Below are 27825 nucleotides of genomic sequence, written 5' to 3'. Positions count from 1 at the left end.
CGTTGTTAGCGCGGAGCCGTTGCTATGTTATGAAACTTTTATTGCGACTCCGATTCACACTGACACATTGCACGTGTTAAATAAACAACAAAAATAAACGAAAAATTACTGCCAGCATATCGTAAATTATATTTTTATACGTACGCATTTAACTGGCGCTACAATGAGCTTAGTGACAGTGTGGCCGTCTGGTCGACGTCCGATCATCTGCATGTGTTTCTTGTTTAATCGTTCATCGCGTAAATAAGCGCATCTGTGACAGTTTATGTCGGCTATATTACGAGCAGGTTTACCGCTAATCTGAGAAAACAACGCACGAGACCGAGTGGCTCGGTTTATTTAGTCGACGTCGAGCAGTACAGTTAGGTGATGGGTTTACTTTCTTCTATTGTGATCGAGCTCACATTGATTATTCATAAGCGTAACGCGTAAAGGGCGTGAGTTACGGTCGGGTGGTCGTGTGAAGGCACGGCCCATATGGGTGCGGTGACGTCACGCGCGGTGACCTTTTTGGCCGGCGGCTCGTGGTGAGCGGCCGCGGCCGCGCTATGCCTATACACACGCCAGCGGAATGTGGTCGAGCGACTCTGCCAAGCGTAGGCAGGCGCTATATTTTTTCGCCCGTCGGCCTACCTACATACGTACGCGAGCGAAAATGTCGTCACGCGACGTTGCCACACCGCGGCGCGGCGGCGTGTCGTGCATGCATTCACGGCGCGGTGGCGCGTTTACATTACGTGGGAGTTGGTAGTGTTGCTAGTGTTGGTACGTACTGTACGTAGCGCGCTGGTGTGCGAGGGGCCGCGGGCGCGGGCTCGCTTTCGAGAACGCTCAACCAGTCGGACCGGTTTCGTATTTATGGACTGAGTTAATGCACCTACCTAGATATGAATCCCGTGGCGGACGCTTGCGCAAAACCTCCACACTCATCCGTCTGAGCACGTTCACGTTCGTTTGCTATCGTTCGTGTTATCAAACTACGCGTGACTCTACCGAATAACTATTTTTTATAATATGTAGGTTACTTTGTTATTTGTAAACAATGGAATTTCTGTTCATTTGTACTAGTTACACATCGGAGGAATTTGTTTCTACCAACAAAAGCAATAGTGAATTTGTTGTGGAAATTAATAATTTTGCAGCAATGTGTAAAGCCAGCGGCTTTTAAACCTATAAAACCGATGCGATGTCAATGCAAGACTTACGTGATTAGTTCACAAATTAGCAAAAATAAGTTTACACTTCCCGCCATAACAAAAAAAAATAGAGACACTAAAATTTGGCTACAAAAAGAATATTTTCAAATTTACTTATTAAAAATGTATCTAAAAAATAACTAATTAAATAAAAAAGCTGTACCTAATCATTGGTGTATGCAGAAACCACGGGTCAGATTTACAAACTAACTTTGTATCCGATTCAGTCAAATCAGCTTGTTTCCAAATGGGATCCCCAAATTTGTTGAGGAAGGCCATGTTACATTATTCCCTATCTAGTTGATGAGACCTGATCCCAAGTAAGCATACGTAGCGCATTTATTATAATTATAGAAAAAAACTGATTTATGAAACTCAGAATATGTAAAATCGTCATTAATTCGAGGAAATCGTCAAGAAAAACAATTACTCATGAATGTTTCTAACAAGTATCAACTTACGATAATGTAGAATAAAGTTTAGTTCTATCTGGTATTTTGAGATGATTAAATTAACTTGAAGTCGACTTACCATTAGATTTGAACGAAGCAGCATCAAATGACGGCGTGCGGAGTGGGTGCTTCTCCTGCTTGAATACGCGGTCTGGAGCGAATGGGGCTGCTAGCGAAACCGCTGGCAGCGAGTCACCACGGGTTAGAGGTGGCCTCGTGTGCTCCTCCAGGAGCCGCTTGGTGGGCTCGTGGTGGTTCTGGTGGTCGTCGTCATCCAACGGCCTTTTAAGTGTGAGTCCAGGTGCAAGTCGCTGTCCCGCGTGAGGCATGTGGTGTGTGGGCAAGTGCGTTAACCGCCTGCCTTCGTGCTCTTCGCGGCGGCCACCGTACTCGGCCAATAGTCCTGCACTCGCGTTAGGTCGCGGAAGGTGAAGAAATCCCGTCGAGGGAGCATGATGTGCCGGTGGAGCCGGCTGCCCCCTCGCTGTTGTCTCGGCTCCGTTTTGATGAGCTTCAATCGGTGCCCTGTGAGCGCCTTTGGCGTGCGTGGGCCCGCGGCCCTCCTGGAACCCGTGGGCGCGCTTCAGCTGCCTTGCGGTGTCGAGGACCACTTCGATCCGGTCTGCACCCTCGTAGTTGACACAACCGCGACACACGGCCTCGGAGAACTCGTGCAACATCGCCCACGGCATGCGGGGCAAGTCGCACAGGTAGCAGTGCTGCCGTTTCTGCATCACCGACATCTCGCCGCCGGTCGTGGATCGGTGAGCGAGAGTTCGGTCTTCCTCGTTTCTTTTGAAAATTGTCACAGATTTTTCTCGCTTTTTAAATCGAACACCGTCACCATGGTACACATCAAACACTGAACAGTTTCACATTCGGTTCCGCGCGGACGTAGGTCACCAGACGTGCGTAACGTTAGAGGCGCTCGCTCCGAGAGCGGGTCGACGAGAGACTGAGCCGAGTCGGCGGAGCGGCGGGGGGCCGGGCGGCGGCAGCCATTATCGAGCGGTGACGTCAGCGCGCGCAGCACGACGACGCGCCGAGGACGAGCCGTTAGCCGCGCGCCGCACTCCGCCGCACTCCGCCGCCGCGCCGACACACTACACGCTTATCGCACGATGTCGATAACGAACACGATACGAGCGTACAGTGTACAGTGTACATGCACCACGCTCGAGCCGCACCGCGCCGCGCCAGATGCAATGAGGTTATTGTTCAATACCTTCACAAATATACCACGATTGATAAAAGTCTACGCGGACCCACGTAAATGTAGAATCGTTTGGTTCAACGATTTCTTTAAGATACTTAAAGTATGAACTGCTTACAATAGTAATTTAAAACAGTTAGGTAGGTAGCTACTAAATAACTAATCGATGCGATAGTTATTACACAAATGGTGATGACCATCACGATACAACAATAATTAAGGAAGAGGTCAATAATGTAACAATGATGTATATTACAGAGTAGGCAAGATAATGATAATATCAAATATCGATTCTGTTATCCACGTCAAAAGAATGTGTCACCGATTAGGTAATTAGACTATTAACTACATGAATCACGAAGTCGCCACACATACTGGCGGGCCCTCGATTCCGCTAACGACTGTCTATATTATTCAACGAAAGTAAACAGCATCTGTTGTAGAATAACAATTAGTGTGAACACGTATAGTCGACGTGTTCGATGCATTAAATTTCAATCTATTCTCGCTCGGTTTCCTTTCTGACGGCTGCATTCTGAATTATTATTACTGAGCAACACGATCGGATCCGGCTGGAAGACGGGAGCGCCGCATGCGGGGGGACGCGACCGGTGTGGCGGCCATCTTGAGACGTGACGTCACGTGACGAGTCAGCCGAGCGTGCGGCGCGGCAACGTCGCACTCGCCGCTAAATACCGCCATGTTGCCGTTCATTTCTGTTGTGCTTTAATAATAATGAAGGCGGCTCATCGCTTTTTGTATGCGACCGAGGATCGGAGGAAAAACAGTTATACGGCCAGGTAAACGTGGACGTAGATGACGAACACGAACCGGTGATCACGGCCACACGGCCACACTACTCAATGCTATAATAACTCTTTATCAAACACTCAATTGTCTCTAATATTTCAAATTTTTATGTTTTTTCGGCTTTGACAGACAGTCTATCAAATTTCCAAATTAAAATATACCTATATAAAGGTAATAATTTAGAAGTGATTTAAAAGCAAATAAATTAGTAGATTTTATTTATAGGTATATTATTGTTCCTAGAGGAAATCGACGAAGTGGTGATGAAAATAGCAGAACGCTGACAATATTTTATTTTCAACTATGAAGAGAGAGATTAACTAATGGGACAGATTTGAACTTATTTTAAAGTTGGATAGAGCCAGAAGCAATTTGTGACGTTACCGGCGACAAATTAGATAACCCCGGTGAAGCCAATGCACTAACTTCCAAAAGCTTTACTCCAGAACACTGCCAATTTTTATGGCGTCCGAAATTCGCAATCAAGTAATCAAATTAGCTTTTAGACTCGTTTCACCTCATCACGGATGAAGGAATAATTGGATTCAGCGTCCAGTAATTAGAACTGTTGTGCTTAATCTACAGTTAGTTAGCTTTAGAGTTTTACGCGCAAACGAAATTAATATAGAGGTACGCAAAGGGATAAAATAGACTGTCGTCATACAATTAGGTCTCTCGATCAAGTTACGATGGTACATTTTGAACATTAAATAGGTGATTGTGTACATTTCGGCAGGAAAAGTGAACTCATTGCCAAAGTTAATGTGCGTGCATGTAATTACAATCACTATCTGTGTAGTGTGTGTAGCGACGCCGCCACATGATACTGATACAAACATTGGTATTTTAATCTACGCTGTCATAAATGTTAGCTCCGCGACAATGTTAAATGTATACAAATGTTATCACACATTATTACGAGTATTTGCGTATTATTCTAGATTTGGAGACGTGACATAGAAAAATTAAATAGATAACAGTGTTTTGCCAGTCGCTGCGTATATGAGTAAACAAAGGATAGGGGGGCTAGCAACAGTAGCAACAGACACGGGAAACCTGTATAATGAATCAATGGAGATTGAAATGTAGTGTTTATCAAACATAACACTTTCCACGTAACCGATGTCATTGAAAAACGATATGAAAGCAATGATTAGTAATTGTTCAGTCACGCTTGCGCAAACAGTCCGTCGGTCAGAAGTATGGAGGCACGTGGTTACCACTGTTTATTTACATCCAGCTAACTGCAGCGGCCGCACGCGATACCTCTTCTTAGTATTAACATTCAACGCGGTTTATCAAACAATTTGCATTCCTAATTAGGCCCTAAGGCTTGGGAAGTTGCGACGTGCCTTCAGCTAGCACCCACCGTAGTCTGCTATTGATTTTCTGGACAGTAGAGATGCTAATAATCATTTAACGATTATTAAGACTAAAGTCGACGTGGACAGAATAATTTTAGCTCTCGCTTGCATCTCCAGGTATTTATAGTAGATTCTTGGAAAATTTAGAAAGAATCATTATCGTAGCCGATGAAGATCTCATAAATTAACATCCAGTTGACACTTCTCAAGGATCTCTAGCAATATCAACATTATTTTAGTAACGTGTCGTTTGCCAAAGCAAACAGAAGAGGTGAGACAGTTTCGAGTGAAAAATCTAGTGGATAATTGGCGCGGAGTGCGGCGGGGAGTGTGGCGGGGAGGTAGGGTTCATCACGTATATTGTGCCGGGAGCAGGGAGTCCGGATCGATGGTCGAGTGCGTGTGCACCGCGCATGCGCAACACGCCCGCACCCATAAACACGTGTCAATGTTTATTTACGTTCCGTTCACGTATTAACTAGTAAACCTATACAGTTCGGATAACTCAACAAAATACCTCTGTGTTTCGTTACACATTGTTTTAAATAGTTTCTGTGTTATGTTCAATAGCAAATACCGAAAATATTGGAAATATCTTTATTTAGGTTTTAACAAGTTGTTTTCTAGACTCAAGCAATCAACTCTGGACGTGTGAACTAAAATGTTGGTATTAGTTAATTATATTGTTGGTTTCGTGACGTCGTATGCTAGAAACATTCCTCAACTGTATAAATCACGTTGACTTTCTTCCTGGCTATCTTGAATCGCCTTCAGTACAAAGCCGCTAAGTTAATAAACTGTCTACAAGTAATTCGACATGTCTATAAATTCAATGCCATTGACAGGTTCCGAATGGTTATGCGTCTTCATTAAAGCTACCATTCTCAATTTGTTAAAAGGTTCTTAGTCATAAGAACTGATGAAGAAATGATGGTAAAAATTCTTCCGTATGTGTCAACCACGTTTATAAATAGCTAAAGTGCTTTTCACAGGTTATTACCATTGCCTAATAGCCAGGAAGCCAAAGAGCTGTTCAGTTTCTTGTCTCTTTAAGGTTGCTTTTTATGGGTGTGCCATATATTCAAGTTAAACAACCCTTTAAAAATTAAGAAAGAAAAAAAATTTTTATAGAAAGTTATAGACTGTGTTACTAAACAAAGAGACTTATTGACTTAAACAAGATTTCAGAATGTCAAGAGTTATACCCATCGTGTGGTGTCTTCATAATCCAGAGCTTGTGGAAGTACCTATATACTAAAAAACAATTTTCAAGGAATAGCACAAAGGCCTGATCATTTATATGCAAGTCCTGCACAGGGCTACCTTTACGGTAAAGCCAACGCCCTACACACACACAGGAAACATTTAACATTTCACAAAAATATGATGTAAATAAACAAAACTTTGCATAAGTGGTTGATTTAAATTAGTGCACGTGTAAAAGATAACGTAAGTAGTACAGATATAGCTGAATGTATGAAGTAAATAAAAATAATTCTCGTTTTCCTTAGGCATGTAAGACCGGTCAGTCTTATTTTAAGCAACTTTTCCTTCAGTACAGGTGTACGATGATGGCATTATTAACCTTTAAATAAAAAGGACCTTTGTTTTGGACATTACAATTTTGGAATTGCATTTTTTGCGACCAAGTAAATGGTGTTGTTATTGTTGGTGCTTATTAATAAAATGTTGTTACTAGGAGGATATTTGAAGCTTAAAGGGCTGCAATAGTCGACGATGATATCATGCACCATTTAATAACGTTATTATTTCGTTAGTTCAAAGTATTGAACAGTAAAAACCTAGTAGCATATTTTGATCTCCAGAACTAGATACTGGTTGTAATCGTACAAGAATCCAAGCTAGAAAGAATCAAATAATGTACCTAATGAGTATGCATTTGCATGAACAAAATGAAGAATCTCTCATAATCAATCAGCAATTGTTCCACAGTTTGACTTTTAATGTCATTTCTCAATAACGTGATCAGAAAAAAATTGCCAATCATCGAAAATTATAAGGAAGAAAACAAGTAACAAACCGCAGAAATCGTTTGTTTATAACTTCGCATTCTGTGGTTTTGTGTAAAAACAGCAAATATACAAATGACGGAGTTGATTAAGGCTGGGTTGTTGGCCGTCCTTGTTGCGTTGCAGATCAGAAAATTGTACACTGCCTTGACATATAGCACGATTATTATGCTGTTCTCTTAATAATATCGTTTGGTGACGGTCTCCAACCTGTGTGACAACATTTGTGAATGTGAATGAAGCAAATGACCTATGTGGAGATGAATGTGTAGCTTTTCGTATAATAAAATATGTCTTCTTTTAGACTAAAGTGTGATTACTTTACCGATGAAGAAAGAACCAGACAGCACATTAAATAAAAAAGGAAAACAAAACTTAATCCTTACTTGCTTGGATCTGTGCACGAGGTGCATGGAAATTAATAGCGAGTTCTTTTTTGGGAACTCAAATAATTTGATGAAATGTATCCTAATATCAAACGACTCGGCCTGTCTATTTTATTCCGCAGACAGTTTGAATATAAATTGAAATACATGTATTTAAATACACGTGCTTGCAGTTTATTTAGGCTATTTGTGCCATTTCGTCTGGTTTCATGTCTGCTCGCATTTCGAGTACTATGATTCAACAGCCCCCACGAAAATATTGCGTTACATCATCCCGTAACGCTTAGGGTTGAGGGCAGGGGTGGTATCGATTGGTGACGTCACACACCCCCGCGCCGCACCTCGCGCTCTTCACAACTAATACGCACTAGTGAATTTGACTTATTTTATTGATTTATATTTGGCACACGCATGTTTTATGCTATCGCATGATGGTCATGAATTTGCTTTATTATTTAGGTGTGGTTTATTTGTTCTGTAATTTTTTATGAAGAACATAGGGAACAAAGCGTGGTGTACTATGCTTATATTTAATCCTTAAGTAAATTGTAAAGATTTTTTTGTTCTTTCTATATGGAATATATTAATTAAATAAATAAATATTGGATGCTCTAAACTACTATTGTGAATTTCCTATCCTCGATTTTGTGCTGAAAATCGTCATCATTTCAGTACAGGATACTCTACGACTACGGCATCGTTTTATATTTCTTTTTGAAAATAAAACTTCCTTTTTTATTCCTTTGTCTCCGTCTAGTAATAAGATCTGTATTCCACTTAAGCCTACTTTACTTCGCTCTATTTTCTGCTTCGGCGACATATTACCCGGTAAAGACAAAAATACAAAGGATTTTCTATTTAATATTGATTCTGTTAGCTTTGTTACATTTATCAACTCAATTTAGTCTTTAAGTACTTTAATATAAATACTTCGCTATAATAAATTGAATCACCAAAACCAGAGCCGGAACATTCTTACTCACCTTCTTATAATTTATGACAGTATTTCGCCAAATTTAATTCTACTCGCGATAAAGAAAGTCCTTGGTTATATAGAACTTTAGTTGGTAATTACTATCAGTAGTAGTGTAGGTATATTATCATTTTTACAATTATCTTATCAACATTTAGTAAGTGTAGCGTGATAGGTAAAAGACAGTATCGTATATTTTAATCACTGATATAATCAAAAGAGAATGTGTATACGATAAAAAATAACGCAATATGACAAACGGAGACAAAACGTTCAGGCACCTACTTGATATCTAATCGATACGATTTTCGCACAATAACAACGCATACAGCTTACGTCTGCACCAAATACCCGACTGTAGAGTGCACATGACAACCGGCAAGTCCATTGACTGCAAAACTATTTACAATGACCCTTCACTGCACAGACACCGTTCGATCGATAACATGTATTTTATTATCATATTTGAAAGCAAAACTTTTGCTGGTAATGACATTTGAAATATCGTCAACGAAAGAGCACATGACGAAACTACAAAACATAACAAAATCAGAATGAAAACTAACATGATAAATATTGAATATTCAAATGACATTATATTACAAAATAGTATGTTAACATCTAGACCTATCGTAACGTTTGCGAGTCGTTTACCTCGGCCGACGCAACGGAGGGGTGACGTGTAATCTCGGTTTTTATCGAACGCCGCGGCGGGGCGGCGGGCGCACGCGCGCCGACATCGATTTGGCTGTTAAGCGGTCGATGCGCTCCCAATGCTCCCATCGCGACACTCCATAACTCTACAGATAGAACACCAGGTACCCAGCCACGGCTGCACGGGGGCCATGCACACTCACACATTTCCCCCTACTTTTGGCAGCGTCGGCTCCTACACACACATACGCTCTGTCTCTAGGGGGAGACAGACGCTGAACCGAACAATGTCTGCCATGGAAGTGTGCATTAAATATGCATAAAGCTTGCACATGCAGTTAGGTACAACATAAAACTTCGACGTTATGTGGCATATGAACGACGGCTAGTAAATCGTTAATAAGCTGACACGTCTATCAACTCACAAACGTTTACCATAGTCTTCAGTAATAGGAAACTCAAAATTATTGAGCTGCTTAACGGCCTTTAATTCAATTGTTTTACTGTTTTAGTTGAAGAACAATGTAGGGTAAACGACAGGTAGTAAACGATGACAATGAAGTTCTTTGAAGGGGGAATTGTGACGTTTTTATTAAGAAAGTCAACTTAAAACGCTACTACGGTAAGCTTTGTTTTTATGACTCAATTTAAGATAAAGAAGCTGGTTGTAAAAGAAAGGTCTTTTGTTAATAAAATATAACGCTTTACAGTAGGAAATAAATCAGAGATGCAGAGTGCAAGGCTCGGCGCTTCACACTTTCATAGCGTCGCCGCGTCGTTGCAGCCAGTGGCAGCCACGATCAATACCGCGCCCACAGGGAGCAACCACCCTGAGTTTTGGCACTGGACGCGACTAAATTATGAATGTGCTATGGGTAGAATGTCTACGTGTTCATCCGCCGAACGCCGCAGGGATAACGTATCGGATGTAGCTTCCGAGCCATTGACTCGTTCACTAATGAATTAAGGATATTGCAGTAGACCCCTACGGATGGAATTTTGCTGATATTGAGCAAATATTAGGCGCGCTATCGTGTTAGACTAGAAAATAGATATTCCTGCTTCTACCTTCGTTCGTTCACAAACCACGCAGGTTTTTTTATATAGGTACTAGGGCGATTTGTATAGCTTTTATTTTTCTTTTCACATCGGTAGAGCTCAATCAGATTTCCATTTTATAAATTGCTTTCAGCGAGTTTACTAATATTGATGAATACTTGAGGCTGACTGTCTCATCCCAGGATAGGATCAATAGCCGGTGCCCGGGGATCCTTGGCCCCGTTTAATGTGACCCGGTGTTTAGCCCCACAACTAGAGTACTACACGATACAATGACGAGATCACTACGAGCGTAGACAACTCATAAACATGTGAATAATTCTACCATACAACTACACTCATTCGTTTCAAACTTTGGCAGTAAAAGTGAAAATATTATTTAACTTTGTTTGGGTTAGTTTGTCGTATAATAATGGTATGTTTGTGTCACTTTTCTACTCTACTTTTTCGCGAAACTATATTGTGGGTATTTCAGTAGCCTTTGTGATAGCATGGGCGTGGATATTGCGTAACCCTGTAACACGAGAGCTAATTACTTTACCGTTAGTGGAGGCGTCACATAAATGAGTTTTCATCTAATCCTTTTAAGGCTGATACTTGATTTACCCTCGCCTAGTATATGCCAACTTTACTCCTACGTATTATTCTATGTGCAAATACTGGGACCTATATCATCGAATGACAGCGGTAGTCGTACGCTTTGAGTAATAAACTAACTTAATATCCTTTTCAAAGAGTACATACACATGATCATAAATGTGAGATTGTATTTATATGTACTCGTGGGGATTAACATTCTTTTCTAAAACAACCATAGCAAAAACATATGATTTGTAAAATATATTGTTTGTTATTGGATTATTGCATAACATTTAACGATTTTTGCACAACGAGGAAAATGAAACCTCGGCGTTTATTACCATATCATAAGTAATATAAGTATAACCAACGTTAATCGAGCACCTGTATATTACATAACATTTGTTTTTTTTTATGTTTTTTATGTTTTACCGAAATCAGGCATGCATAATTTTCTTCCTGACAAAATATGCGATGGGCATTTAAAATATGTGAAGTGAATAAAGATGCGAGTCCATTAGGCGGCGGCTGCGTTACCGGGACTGAGGTGGCTAAATCCTTGGCCCCATTGCCTATTTCGCCAAGGTCTCTACCTGTTGATCCACTTTTTGTTGACACACCTATTACAACGCTGTCTGCTTAGACCATGAGAACTTTATGTTCAACTATCATCTAATCAGGTGCAATCATTCTGTTACTTTTGAGACGTGTGAGTTTATAAATCACTTTTTTATCATTTGTATCATTTACTTCACGTGATCTTATTCTCTTTTATGTCTCTAAAATTGTATTTATATTTGCGCAAGCAAAATCTGTTCCGTTATTTAGAATTAAATAATGAATTTGCAACTTTCTGTTAATGTTAAAGTTTGTAATTGTGAACGCAGTTCGCTCGTAGTTGAGGCCGTATAACTCCGCCATTAGCGAAGTTAGGGCCATTAGAAGGAGCAACAACACGTATAAGTTAATTATCAACATTAAAGTTTGTTGTAAAGTTGGGTGGCGCAGCATCTGCACCCGGCGGGGATCAATAACCGGGCTCGCCGACCGGGTCGCGGGATCCTTGGCCCGGTTCGAGACGCAGCCCGCCCGTACACCGTACACTCGTACAACTCTCCTCACCCATATTTATCTTTGCTCCGTGACTCACTTCCGAATAGGGCGAGGTACTATATACTATACACCACGTAACAGACGATAGTTTTAATATATAAAGTTCAGGTGGGCTCTCATGCTCTGCGATCAAAAAAGATCAAGACCTCAGCTAGCCCCAGATGCATCAAGAAGTAAATCATTTGGCAGTCAGGCAGGATATGCTGTCATATTTTGATGGTATACACTATATGGAAACCCCCGCGAGCAAATTCTCAACAGTACAGGAAAACCACATGTAGATAAACTAGCCTACAGCAGTAAAGGGATCTCTTAAAAATTCATCTTGCAACATACTCACAATGTGTGATTCCGTGAATTACATTTAATAGCAAATTAAAAAGAAGCAAGGTAAGAAAATTAATGAAGAAATTAAAATAGAAACGATTCAAGTTAGGTTTCACAAGTGTAGTGTAGGTTCAAAGAGTTCAGTAGTTCAACACTTGCGCGGTTTCTTTCTAATTATATTTAATCGCGTATTTATAAGTAAATATTATAAAGGAAAAATACTGTTATTTCTTCATTTGCAACGTATATTTAATTTACGTAATGATGTAGGTAGTTCAACCACCAAGCTGGGTCATTGCGATTAATCCACTCTGCGGTTTGCCTGTTTTGAACTTAGGAATGGAAACTCGGTCATTTTTCCTTGGAACCGGCCAATTGGTGACTACTACAGGGAAATATTATTCCATATTATTATAAATGACGCAGTATTTTTAACGATAAAAATGCATTTAATGTAATAGCGGTTACTAATTCGGTATCGGTGGGTACAGTTAGTTAATATTATAGTATTGTACGATCAATTCTGTTATGAATCACAGTTGAATATTTAAATAATACTAACATCATGTAATTATGTAGCTGTACATGATAAGATATGAGTAGCAATGGAAGTTGTTTTAGAACGAAACGTTTAATTAAATTTATCTTTTCCTGGTGGGGCTAACAGTAAATACGACAATTTGGCAACAACAAGTATTTGCAGTGTAATATCACGAGTATGTTCATGACATTTAACAAAAGATCAAGTCGTAGAGGAAGCGAGAAGCCGTCGTGACGTAACCTTCCGATTTGGTGCGAGTGCGAGGACAAGGTGAGTACAAACACGTGGAGAACATAAGTTGTACTGTTACCGCACCCAATATGTAAGCAACCTTATCGATTGAAACTTCCAAGTAATAAGATAAGTGTTACAGGAAACTCTCAGTTGGCAAAACTAGATACGCAGTGTAAACAAGTAAGATAGACAGCGGGGCCTTGTCGGCGTAGTCGGCACACTCGTAATGTTACATATATCGGAAATAGTTAAATGTCAATATTCAGGACCTTCAAAATTGTATCAGGGTCGAATATTATTTTTATAACAGCGCGTGAACTACTTTACTTGATTATACAGACTGTTTCATTAAAAGTCTACTTAGTCACACACCAGAAATTGACGCGACGGTGACAATCTTGGTATCCGGAACAACGAACGTAATTCTGTTGAATTTGATGAAAAAGTACGTACAGTAAGACATTCCAATCTTTTTATAATCTGAAAAAAATTACAACTGGTGTCTAGTGGCAATTGGAACAGATATTTTACCGTGTTCTTCGAAGCATGGAGACCTAAGCTAAAATACCGTTAAGCGATCACCCGTACCTAGACTGGCAGAAACGATAACAACTGAGTTAGACCCTAAGAACGGGATCAAATGAATCGAAGTTAAAGCTCATAGTCCGTTTTACCGTTCAGAAGATGATCAATAGCGAAAGCAAATATTTGTGTAGCCAGTCTGATGATGATCACTAAGAGGTAATTGTTTTCGTATTTCAGGACAAGCAAAACGTAGGTTGCTGTCGATGGAAAAAGATCTCGTTTAGCCTGTACATTTTCACACAGATCCCACTAAAACGAAGATTCATATTATTCTAAATTAAAACTTTATCAACGATGTCGATATTGACGCTACAATTCAGAAAAAAGAAATCACAGAAGTTTGTCAACTTTTTACAAAAACGTCGCAAAAAACCGACGGATTGGTACAAAGAAACAATCTGAATGAGAGGTTTTTGTTGACAAATCGTTGAAACGATGACGAATGATAGAAATGCTTTTATTTGTTCGCGTCCAAGGCCAGCGGTAATCTGTGCAGAATGCAAATAGCTGCGATAAGTGATAGCGTTGTAATGTCTGTTGGCAAATACGCATTTTCTTCATTGTTGAGAAACGGAAAGTAATGTAACATGACTAGTTTATAGCAGGGATTATTTAATTTCTTCTACATACATATTATGGTTTTTCCTGCATAATTTGTAGGTTATACTTTGATATTTTTTTGTGTGAAACAACATGGTGACATGCATTAATGTTTTATGCTGATTTAAGTGAATGTACTTGTGTGAGAAAGTGTTTGCTTCTCTCCACAAAATGTCATCATTCAAAAATGTTTTTTTTTTTATATATGTACTAATCGTATACAAGATTTTAAATTATACATCTAAGTTCAGATAATAATTATTTACAGCTGGAACGTCGATACTTATTTTGTGATGATTCAGTGCTTCGTCGAACAATCCCGCCTACCACCAAATGTTACGGGATTAGCATTATTTATTTATTGTTCATCAATGCACATAAAATGTGTGTAACAAAGACAGTAGTGTCAATGAACTTAGTAGGTAACTGATTGATGACCTCAGCGTAAACAGCTTTGTTATGTGCAAGCGCACATGTGTCATGGCCGACGTCTCGGATATTTCATATTTTTATGTGTACCTACAGTTTGTAATCTACTGACTGTGATTGAGGTCTTACGAATGCTGATGAATTATTTTTTTTGTATTTCTTAGTAAATTTAATGCAATTTAATTGGTTTCTCGGTTACAGCGTATTCGTTATGTATTTTGTAGTTGAACTTAAATATTTTGTCTGTCTAACCCATATAGGTTGATGAAAACTTTTGATCTGAATATCTGATCATTTATCAGAATCTAGACTATAGATATGAATATCAACACACATCTGCTTCATATTTTAGTACCTATCAGATCTTGAAAAACATGTACTTTACGACTCAAAAACTTCATACTATGATAACGTAAGCTGATCAATATTTATATATTGTAGTGTACAAACACAGATGCCTGTTCTAGAAGCTGTTATCTTCTAAGAGGGCTGTTATCTACGGTGATATAAAGCAGTGCGTTATGTAACGTAGGTAATCTATGTTATCGATATGTGCGACTATCTGTCTGTATTGATACCTTCAAGGGCGTAACACTGTCAGGGAATAAGTTGAGACTTTATACTAGGAAGATTTGTGTTAGATGTCAAATATGATTTTACTAAATTTTCAGGTGACAGATAAATATAAATAAATATTATTGGACAACTCACACACGGTCATTTGATTCCAAACTAAGCAGAGCTTGTACTATGGCAACCAAATAACTGATAAACATACTTATATACTTCTAAATACATACTTAAATAGAAACTTTAACATCCAGGCTCAGAACAAATACTCGTGCTCATCACACAAAGATTTGTCCCGGGTGGGATTCGAACCCACCACACGCGGCGCTACGGTTGTTGCGGCGAGGTGACCGCTTAAACCACTGCGCCAAACGTGCAGTTTGCTTTTCTTGTTTTTTATCTATCGCTTGAACATGCTTCTGGTATCATGTGTGAGTACCTATGTGTTATCATCTTGGTCTAAGAAATATTGTACAAGAAATAACTGATTGTAGTATAAGGGATGATGAAGTACATTTGATTCAGAGGAATGTCGAAAAAATCATTGACAAAGAAAGCACTAGAGGAGTCTGTTTATGTTTGATATCAAAAATACGATTATATAGTGCTAATATTTGCGTTTGCCACACATTGGCTTATGGATCATGTAACACTTTACAGAAATATCAACACAAGTCATATTTAAAATACCTCACAGCAAAATATCACCCGAACTAATTATAAACACAAATATTTTTTTAAAACCAGGAAACCAATCGTATTTCTAGCACGAAAAACAAACGTTACTACGCCAAATAGGTCGCGTATATTCGCGGGCGACCTTTTTTGAGTCATGTCACACGTAACAAGTATGTTTCAAGAACATAACAGCTACATTTCATCTGGCATTGCGGACACGTTTTGCAAGTTTATGGGCGATGACACCAACCTTATACCACTAGGATATAAGGACCAATATTGTGTGTTCTGGAGTATAGTGAGCTCATCGCGTTACCAACAGTTGTGTTGTCATTGCACACGCCTTTTCCCAGAACCCTGTTTCGACATTATCGTAACGGATCATGTAACGTGTTGATACCATAGTTGTTATTCATGTGACACCACACTGTCTGGAACCGGCATTAGATTCGCGGTAATTTGTGTAGAAAATTCTTAGGTTTCCTTTTCGAGGTAACGCTTGAGCTGTCATAGAACATAATTTGACGTACACGAGCTTATTTTCTTGGAAGAAGTGTATGAGATATTCGGTACAAAGTTTTGGAGTAATACAAGATGAAGTGTGATAACAAAGTAATGTCCAAATAACAATAATAAGTAATGCGTGTTGTCACAGCGACGGTCGGCTCACTCGGCGCTGTCGGGCAGCGGCACCACGTCGCGGCCGCGTGCTTGATAAGCGCTATCACCGCGCGCCGACTGCGCTCCAGAGTAACTTTCCATTATGATACGTCTAAATATACGTAACACGCTATATTTGCTGTATTGATGTGTGATTTTGTATAACCGGATGTTTACATACGACAGATAACAGTAGATATGTATGAATCCAACCGAGACTCGAGATAGTTAACGCGAATAATGTTATACAATCCGTCCATGTGTGCCGTGCCAATAACGCGATAAGCGCTTTCGATGTAAAGTCATTGCAATTTGGTGGAACGACGAATGATATTGGAGTTATTGATTTAGAAAATGATATTGCCACTGATAAACCTGGCCTTCGGCGTGTGGAATAGGTAGATTGTAAATTGTATGATAACAACAATATTAGGATTGCGCTCGTGAAGCAGCTCCAGAAACAGACCAAGTAGACTAAACATGTCATTATTGATTTGATTTCAACTACAAAACCGTTGTAGATTAATTTGGGATTTACCTGGTGCCTAATTGTAGAATTGGTAAACATTTTCTAATAATACTAGGAACGACATTTTTATTTATATTTCGTTTACGGAAACAAGTAGTTTCGAGTCGTTGATATCATCTGTAGTATACGTTTTATGGGCAGTAAAACCTTTGATAGGTTTACCAGACTAACGTTAGTCGACTGTAGGTCGTCTAGGTCGCGAAATTTTATTGCTTACTCTGACAGCAGCCAATAAACAATCACGTCCAATAATAATTAAGCACATTTAAATAGATAAAGTTGTTTTGATCAGTGTTTCGTCAACTACGTAATATTGGATGTAGTAGAGTTGCGTGTCGTTATCACAAAACGGACCCGTATTTACAAAACAATCGCCAATCTTAGGGTCCTTATCACCTCGACGCGAGGTCACCCAATTAACTCCGGGTATCTCTTGATAATACGTTTGAATTGCAATGTTTTTCCAGTTTATCGGTTATAAATAGAAGTTACATTGTACTAATTAAAGTGTCATTATTATTTTTACAAATTCTTAGTAAACATAAATTATTTTGACCCCAAACTACACTCTGACTCAAGATACATCTAGCGTGTAAACATTATCAAATATTTCTTGAAAGAAAAAGCAATACCACAAGCAATTCTCTACTAACTATGTACAAATTCATGGAGGATAGTGTAGGCGAACTCTGAACAGACAACTTTGAAAGTATTACCGGACACACGCTCCGTTCTACCGGAGATGCTAGCAGTATATATTATTTACCTATGCAGGTCTAGTCCTTATCTGTAGTTCGAACAACATGCACATATCTTTTCCTACACATACTCCGGTTAATCTGCACATGGAGGGCCAGAGCATATTTAGCTGCCATAAGGCTACAATGCAAACTAAGTATCCAGGTACTCTAAAACTAGGTATAGACAAAGTAATATCACCAGTAACGCTAAATGAAGCCTTTTTTTGCGTTAGGAAAATGCATTACAGCATCTCCTGCTCCAGGGAAGAAGCCGCGGTCTATTGGGCTCTCCCGCCGGCTAGGCGTGCCGGCTTTGAATTTTGGGCATACTGACTAAAAACCTGACGCTGTGCCTTCAATGGCCACCATAAAGTGGCCAGGATGCGGTACCTACAATTGGATACTCTGCGTATAGCTAAATAAAGCCTGCGAAGATGTCTCGTTGCGTAATGACGGGCGCTGTGACGTCAATGGGACCATCAATCAAGATGACTGTTAGATTGCATCTGCACGGCGACCTAGCACACTACACGTAGTACATTATAATTATTATTTGCACGCTTTGACAAGATGATCAAGAACGAAGATATTTTTCTTCATTGTGCCGTTTGCTGTATGTCTACTTAGGACTTTTGGTATGAAGAAGAACGATTTTACTTTCAGTTGGCAGTTTACTATCCATCTACTTAGGTTTCCTTTTGGTATGAAGAAGATGACACTGATCTGCTATCTCCCTCTCATGTATCATCGAGTATTTGTAAAAATTAAGGTGGCTTCAGGATATGGATTCAGTAACGGAGAGAAGTAAGCAGGTATGAGCCTACATAAGTTCTAATTTCATCCTTAAAGAAGTCGTGGGCTGATCAGCCACCTAGCTTACTCGCATTCTGGATCCACTTTTGATTTTAGCAGTGACATATTGCTAAAATAGAATATTTTATACGTATTCAAGACCTCTCAGTTAGGTCAGGTATCCTCACGATTACCTCTCTTAAGCGCGCTATAATGCACTATCATGTCTGCAACTGTAACACAGACATGATATGCATTATAAGCATTAACGGATGTGTAAAACGATTGCCACATAATAAACAAAAACTGTCGTATCATGTTATCAGAATGACATTAAAATTGCAAGCTTATTACAAAGGATTTATATTAGTCAGTTTTTTCTTTGTGTAGTTGTTTGTTATTATAATATATTGTTATCACTGTAATCAAGCATGACTAACGGCTTGGTGTATGCAAACATGCATTTCTTAGAAGTTTGAGTTCGAAAAATACTAAGATATGCTGAGAATTCTGCTACCTAGAATAAAGTATATCTATGTGGGCTTACTTTTCCATGTCTACGTAATCTTATTCGAAGAATAACTATGAAGTATTTGTGAAATTTTGTATGAATAATGTGTAACATCGTACATTTCCCAAATGTAGCTCCTCAGTGATGAAAAAATTGGTTCAAAGTTGGGGTTTTTAATTGTCCTTCAAAAAGAATTGCGAAACATTTTACAATCCTGCGTCTATCCAATGCTATACTTCCATTCTTTATTATCTTTCATCTGATATTGACTTCACAGATTTTATTTATAGTTTGCAAATAATTCAGATGGTTACAGAGGATATTCTGTAGGAGTACAAAAAAAACAACCAAACACAGAAACTGTTTGTTCAACGGTTTTCCGGGAATATATTTTTCCTACAAATAAAGATGATTATCGAAGCGAATGCCGTTACATCGGAGCGTAAATGGATGTCAACTGTTATCACGCGGCTGATAACGATAGCTGCTATCAGTTTATCACTTGTTTGTTGAACTGAAGCGAACACTTACGCACTATCAGTATGAAACCTGCGTTGTATATTTTGAAATACATTTATTCAACATATTTCTAATTTTAGCATTGTCCTGTATGTTTGCAGGGCCTCTTTATAACATTAACTAGCCAGTTAGGTGATAGTTTTTGTGTCAACGATATAAGGTGTAATTTAGTACCTAGGCTAGATAATATCATGGTCTTCTTATAGCAAATTTAGTGGATTATTACCTTAGCTTTAGAGGCTCTTAATCAGACGCCGCCTGAATCATCTACCATAGATGGGAACAAGCCAATGATGATGATGATATAGCCTAGGGACCACTTTTTGTTAGCGAGACATCACATTTTCAAGTAACCTCTTTATTTTTGGCTATAAAGTTGTTTGTTAAATGTGAATAGTTCTTCGAAACATTCGACCGTGAATTCCCAATATTTTATAGATAGCTTCCATTGTATTGACCTTAAAATTTTCACGTTGCATGTTACACAAATACAAAAGGGGATTCACGCGATCGTGCCTCATGTGTTGACGTGTTCATTAGAATGTGCTGAAATAATGTGTTTTTAGCCATATTTACATATACATTGTGGTTATCGCTTCTTTGGTTAATTGTTTTTGAGTTGACTCTCAGTTTTGAAATTTAATATATAGAGAATCTGTAAAACCTGTTAGAAGTATTCATAGAATCATGATATCTGCTTTTAAATAATGAGCTTGAGATTTTAATTAGTAGGTAAGTCCTACCAAAAGTTGTTTACTTCGATGACAGTTTACCAATCGATAAAACCAGCTGCCTTTCTACGTAAGTCCATATAAAAATGATCCGTCGTACGCCAATAGAAAAATTACAACTCAACTTTTCATTACGGGGCCGTCCGGTATTGGCAGTCACATCGATAAATGCACATAAAACATACAAGCAGCGGTATATTTAGTCCACATACGGACGGAATGACCTCTATTGCGTATTTAATCTTCATCAATTTGACTTTATCAATAACCATTGACGTTATTTTTGCTGGCAACCGTTAGTGATACTGACGATGCACGATACATCACTGATATGCAAGGGTTGCCAGATCCAGGCTGATCATTTCCTGGACATTTCTGGGCCACGTAAAATCAGCGTTCTGGTCTCCGGTCCGAGACTACGCTAAGTAGGAATACTAGGAATTAAGTATCTACCTGTAAGGACCTTATAGAACTATATGTAGGTTGATGAAAAGAAAATACTTTTTTAGATAAACTTTTGCAGACGTAGTATCGTAACTTTGTTAAAAAATTGATCTTTTTCATTCCGGTGCAGCAAAGTAAAATTTCGGCCAACTGTCAACCCTATATGCAACAGTCATTGTCATGTTCAAAATAGGATTAATAACATCGTTCGATAATAGATAAGATAGTATGTATTTGCGTCAATCGGTGTTGAGCTCCAGTGCGTGGATTTGGCCTAATAATGTGCTCTTTGTAGTGCCGTTATCTGAATATACAGCCCACTAAATGTCGCATCGATCACGTGCTGTGCTAACAGATACGACAACCTTCGCAAAAGCCAATATTTTGTAGAACTAAATAGCTAAACCATGAAGAAAGAATAAACTTTATTTTGCCCAAGAGTCACATATTTATTATAAAACTTACCATTGATGCAATTACTGAATTCACCGCCAGGGTATAAAGCTCTATCAGACTCTTCCTAGATCAAACAACAATCTCATATCCTAAGGTTGCATTTATACAAGCCTACTGATGGTTTAATGTATTAGCAGTCAAGTCATAGACCTTTATATGGATCAAATTGTTCACCGTCATATATTGTGTACGTGTGACAACCTCGCCTACACGAGGGCGGAAGAACTTTCCACTTGCTAGAAAAATCATTTTCGAACCTATAAGGCCTGTAAATTTGTCAAATCATTGCAGAAGTAGTTAATAACCTAGCGTAATTATATTTTATTTGTAACCCTAATTAGAATAAGCGTTCTAGAGAATGTCTTACGACATTTATCTATTTAAGTATGTATTTAGAAGTGTATAGGTATGTTTATCAGTTATTTGGTTATCATAGTACAAGCTCTGCTTAGTTTGGAATCAGATGTGTGAGTTTTCCAATGATATTTATTTGCCAGCCAGACATTGCCTGGATTATAACATGTGTCAATTATTTTGTACTTAGTGAGTATAATATAGACATAAACACGTAGTTCTACGTAGTTATTTAATATAATGATAACTGTCGTCGTATTTCAGCTGCATCACTTACTATGAGATGAGTGGCGAGATATAAGCTGAGCCATCACAACAACGGATTCCTCTTACATGACTCTTAGTACAATCAGAGCTGATAAACACGAGAATGTGTTACGCTCATATTTTATTCTGATGACTAAGTGTTAAAAGTATATCATGTCTGTAACGAAATTATTTTAGAGGAATAGTTTTTCTAGAAATTATTAGTCATAGATTTTCCATGTATTTTGATAGATCGTTGCATAAAATGACGCCTCTTTCCCACAGGATTCGACAGAGACCAAATAACATCTCTTGCTACGAACTGTACAAACTTCTTCTGCTTCATTCACATTCACACTAACTATTATACCCTGATTTATGACATAACTTCTGCCTGTTTCTATATTTAACAAACTTGCAAAGTTAGATGAGCTAGATGCTAAGGGCATCAAAAAAACGATTCACACAGTTAGCAAAAATAGAAAAAAAAACAGACGTATTTATAAAACCATCGTATGGTATATGTTACATATCTATCAATATATACAATTAAGAATCTTCCGCATTCACTCTACATCAACCACAAACTTTGTATACAAGACTATAGATTATATAGCAGCTCCCCATAACATGTACTAGAATAAAACTCGACGAAAACGATCGCATGAGTAACATAGACGTCATGGTGTGTATATTACAGTTTTAGTATTAGAAATAACAGTGTTTATTTATTGTAGAACAAAAATAGCATTTACAAATACATGAGTGTCGATAATTTTAGACAGGATTTTGACTTGAGATATTTTCCAGACACTGTAAAGTACAATATCGATATTCTTTCCAGGTTTTAGAGTTTAGTGTCTATATAAATACGGTTATCATAGCTGGGCGTTCCTCAATAATAACAATGTAAACTGCTTAACGAACTGTGCTTTTACTCATATAGGGGTAGGCAGAAACCACAGAACGTCTGTATGACTGTGCTTTAAATAATGTAAATTATTATAAAAGGTTAACCGTCACTCAAACGTACCTATTCGTGTCCCCGTGATAATGTTTGTATTAAATTATATTGTTGCTATAGTTCGAGAATTATAAACATGTACCGATATTGAGGTTATTTTAAATACACAATTAACACCAGACAGGGAAGAATCTGTGTCTATTTCTAACATATTAGGAAGCAGAACAGTAATACAACCTGGTGTCCTGTTTTGACTGTACCTAAATGGCCGGCAGATATTACAAGTACACGCGCTGATTTTAAATTATACGCAGTGACTGTTTATTTACATGATACATCACGTAATCAGGAAGGAAAATAGAACTATTATTCATTTAGGGATAATATAAAATAGTCATATATAACAAATAATTCCCATTTCATATAACAATACGTATAGGTTTTTACCGAATACGATACAAATACAAAAGCTGTACGTATCACGAAGTATTTATAAAAACTACGTAATAAGCTTGCATCAACATTACTAGAGTTAAAAAACAAAAGGCTGATAAATCTATGACCCGCGTCTAGATATCGTGGAGTAAATATACGCGGGTGTAGGCAGATACGTAGGCTATCGGAACATTTGTAAACAATGCCTTAACACGGAGTATGCATGTTTGATCGTTGGACTTGTAGGTAAGTGGCTGATAGCCTGTAGTTTGGGCTATCAGGGCGTAATATCTGTATGTATTGCGAGCTATTGCGTTTCACAGTGATGTGTATATTATTGGATAAACTCTTGACTGGTTTTACGTCATTTTATGAAGTAGTACTTACGATTAATCGATGTATTTTTTTATAGCGCTCTCATTGAAGCAAGATGACTTATTTTTTTAGAGAATTTATCAACTGCTGCGCACGGATCTTCTCTTTCTGAGGCACGTTTAGCGGTAGTGTGAGTGAAAAGTGTAAGTTTAAACGCTATTGAACAGATAAAGTACCGCTAAATGTACCTCAGAAACCGGGGGTTAATGAGATTTAATTTCATATAGCTATCAAAGTGCAAGTGTCAACCAATTTTAATTCATACTTCAGGTTCAGTCACAGAATCAAGCACATTGGCTGGCACTGTGCAAAAATACTTCCAAAATGCGTACGATTACGTTCAGCAAGTTTGGTTTGTCAGGAATTAAATGCAAAGCAGGTGGATGAACCTGTTTCAGGCCCTCGTGTTTATGCAACACCCGTGGGAAAAGTCCCGCTGACCATTGAAAGATGCGTCCGAATAGAATTGCAAATCATGTGATATTTTGATAAAAAATTTCAAGTGGTATTTTTCTGAATGCTTGCATTATCGCATACATTAAACTATGTTTACAGATGCTATTTAATAAGGGAGATCTCATATTGTTGGAGAAGATACCTACCAAAGCGACGGCTAAACTATAGTCTGAATACTATTTTTTTTTATCAGTGGCGTGTATCTTTTCCAGTGCAGTAACAAGTAAAATGTAGTCTAACTTACATTTACAGGATATTGATTCAATAATAATCCGATAAATTAAACCAGATGATTCAGAGCACTCAATGCACTTAGCTGACGACACTATAAATATACAAGTAAGTGGATAATTGTGCTCACAACTAGGTATTATATTAAGGAAAATCAAGACTGGTAAGACAAGTTATTGTTTGCTAATGCATGCAAAGAAACCCTCTGTAGAAGGTAAAACTTATGTATTTATCAACACAAAGGATTCTGAACACGCAGTGGGATAATAAATTTTATTTATTTTTAACTCTTGTCAAGAATTTTAATGTGAAAATTGAATTTGTACGCGAGAGTATGCGAGCAGGAAAATATAACATAAGGTTTTTCTAATCATTTTTGTTATGCAAAATGCACAGGCTTTTCCTAAATCAATGTTTGTATGCCAACTGATTTAAAATAGGTACATAATTCATTTATTATAAGTAATACTAATAAAGCACCCCTTTAATAAACCGTTTTAACCCATATCTTTTTGACTCAGTCTGCGACCACGGCCAGTGTACCCCATGTAAAAAACTCAGGCATTCTAATGTGAAACCGTGTTTAATTTCACCCATTTAATCAAAGAACGACTGCTTTTTCAATGCAAAACCACTAGAGCTAACAATATGACATACAAAGTCATTCCGTGCCCAAAAACAATCCTTATAATTCTGCAGCAAACAGCTCAGTATCTGCAAACAATAACTATTAAACTAAGTAAATAAATTAAGCAACTAAATGAATCTGAATCTGAAGCATCTATATAGTAACAAGCAATATGTGTGTAAAGCGGTTGTCCATCGTTTGATGTAGTCCACTATTCTGGCTGCCAATTGTTTCCGTAAACATCCCGTCCGGTTCTTAACCGCGGTGCTAACGTCTCGCAGGGACATTACATCGCTTTTATAGAATTTATTGTCAATATTGACACAAGAGGATATGACGACAACTTCTTAAGAATTTATAGGATCGTGAGCGATTACGAATATATGTAAAGATTTGTGAAAAAGTTCCATAGTAATGTATCATATGCTATTTTAGTGTGTTATGTATCTAGCACTCAGTTCTGAACTTTTTTTCACAAACTACATTTACGAAAAGCTACTTGTTTCATGGTTTGCTACACTGCAAATAGATACATACCTTTTTCTAGTCAATTAAACTATCAAATCTCTGTGTCGGCCTTATTGGGTGTTAAATATCGTGATTATAAAGTACAGTTAAGTGACATTTACTAACATTATAGCATGTCATTTTGTCTAAACGTTACTCAGTGTACACATCATAGACATTCACTTTTGACACATTGACACCGGTTTAATGAAGGCATTATGCTGGTTAAAAAGTTTTGGAAAAAACCACTAACATTTATTTAAGATATCTGCGGAACTAAAAGTTGCTCTTGTGTCTCGGAGGCTTTAACAAACATACAAACAACAAACACAATGTACAACCAGTGCCGAAACAACTATTTGTGGACCTCACAAGTATTTATTCCGTGCAAGAATCGAATCACGACCTGCCAACGTAATAGTAGCGGTATGGCAACTATCTTAAATACTGCACCATCGAATCATTAATATTAAAAATATGTTATGTTTAGTTGTTTACAAACAATCCCTATCGTGGGCACAAAGTACAACCAGATTTGTATAGTCATGGTGAAACTTAATTTCCTCCGAAATTGTACAATTGTGTTTTACGCTACACGTGCCAACGAATAAAAAGTAATCATGAGATCAAACTAACAAACATTGTGAATACCACCTGTTTTTACTTCCTAGTATTGTAACGACACACGGGATTTTTTGTTATCACTACTTCAATATTATGTTCTTTAATTTGTAGTTATGTAATTTTTACGTGCAGATATTTAATTTATATTTTAAAGTAGCATTTTATGTGAATTCAGAGTTTCCATGTGTCCGTTGTTTGTATGTTTGTAAGTCCCCGCAAAATAAGAGCAATTCTTAGTGCGAGGGTAGTTCTTTTTATTAATATATAAGACAAAATTTTGTTTTAAGTGATAAGAATTTTAAATGTATTATGCTCAATCATGGCTCAAAGTACCTTTAAAAATGAGAATGAAAAATGTTTAGTCACATTTAATTAACAATTTATTCATAAGCCTATTATCTTTTAATCCCCACTCATATTACTTGATAAAGCCACAACAAAAAAGACGTTTTACTAACTAAAGTCTAAAAATAAATGAGTGCGAAGTAATCCAGGCCTAAATAAAACTAAACGCCAAGCATGGTTAGTAATTATGCAACGCGCGTTTCGGATGAGCGGCCACCGCGCGGTGACACGTTCTAGAATCAAATCCAAATGTCAAGGTGAAGGTGACGTGAAAGGAAACGCACCGTGACGTCACAGCGCCGCCATCTTCAGACGTCGAACCAATGACACTTTAGTGTGTATACTCTTGTATTTTCTACTAGCGGACTCGCCCGGCTTCGTCCGGGTAATGTACCTACAGTTTTATTTCGAAGATTCCATTCCCATAGGAATTTGATTCCCGTCGGTTGTATACAAACCTTAAAAACACATTAAAAAAAGAATCATGCAATTTGGTGTAGTGGTTCCTAAGTTTAGGCGTACATACATATTGATGATTAATTTTTATTTATATAAATGAACACTAGATTTATTAGGTGCCGTGGAATGTTACTTTGGAAAAAATGGGGTTAATTTGATTATAGATAGACGAGTTCAGTTTTCCAATTGATGCTAAATATCGCTCAAAATTAAATTGTAGCTTTTCAAATAGTGTAATTGACCTTAAATTCCCATTTCTTTCCACCTTTCTTCATCATTTCCATAAAATTACATGGCCTAAGTATAAAGACAAAACTTTTACGAGTACAAGTTTAATAAGTTTTTATTAACCCAGTAATTCCGTCTTATAAATTTTTGAAACGTTTGTTGTACTCGTAATGCAATATTTGGCCTTGCTTGCTTTTTTATTTGTGATTGTAAATGTTGATTCATTTGCAAGTTCAAATACATGCAAAATAAAATAATTAAATCTAAATGTTTATGTATTGATTCACCGCGTTACCTTTTAGGAAATCCTACTACTCAGATAGTATTTTCCTGAGATAAGTTTCTCCAAGGTTTTAAATATTGCAAATTGAATTAATATACCGTAAAGCTAATTAATTTTCATATAAAGTAACTATTGTGACAAGTCACTAATTAGCGCCTCTATTCTCACGATTCAGAATATATAATATAAACAAGTCATAGTAAATAGAACCGGTCATATTTCCAGTTACTTATAATTAAATCATGGTTTATTAATTACGGTGAACGAGTGTCAGTTGAAAATTTTCGATTACCGGTCCATATTATGTTTTAATAGCCTTGTCAGATACAGCGAACTTTGAACGACATATATACATACGAAATACCTATGCTAGAGTTAATAAATTTAATTAACAAATACATATACGTAACTTGATGTAGATACAGAGGTATCTTAAGTTAGACTAAGAAAGAGACAACTGTGTTATGTCGATTTTTTCACTATTCTCCTTATAGCCTTCTAATAGACCAACGTTC

The 27825-nt window shown here is 37.7% G+C and overlaps 1 protein-coding gene across 3 annotated transcripts in view; it reads right to left on the bottom strand.

Annotated features, from left to right (window-relative positions):
* Positions 1-27825, bottom strand: part of Pits (Protein interacting with Ttk69 and Sin3A) — a 114164-nt gene that overhangs the window by 8905 nt on the left and 77434 nt on the right. Inside the window, exon 1 of one of the 3 annotated variants that reach the window (XM_076120527.1) lies at positions 1728-2761. The exons of the other annotated variants lie outside the window; for them this stretch is intronic. Within the exon in view, the coding sequence (XP_075976642.1) occupies positions 1728-2391 (664 nt within the window). The 5' untranslated portion in view covers positions 2392-2761. Of the gene's footprint in view, positions 1-1727; positions 2762-27825 lie in introns of those variants that run through there. 3 annotated transcript variants of the gene reach the window in all.

This window comes from Anticarsia gemmatalis, chromosome 12, assembly GCF_050436995.1.
Source record: "Anticarsia gemmatalis isolate Benzon Research Colony breed Stoneville strain chromosome 12, ilAntGemm2 primary, whole genome shotgun sequence".
NCBI classification, from domain to species: domain Eukaryota; kingdom Metazoa; phylum Arthropoda; class Insecta; order Lepidoptera; family Erebidae; genus Anticarsia; species Anticarsia gemmatalis.
Note: the sequence above shows the minus strand (reverse complement) of the source record. Positions and strands in the feature narration are given on the sequence as shown.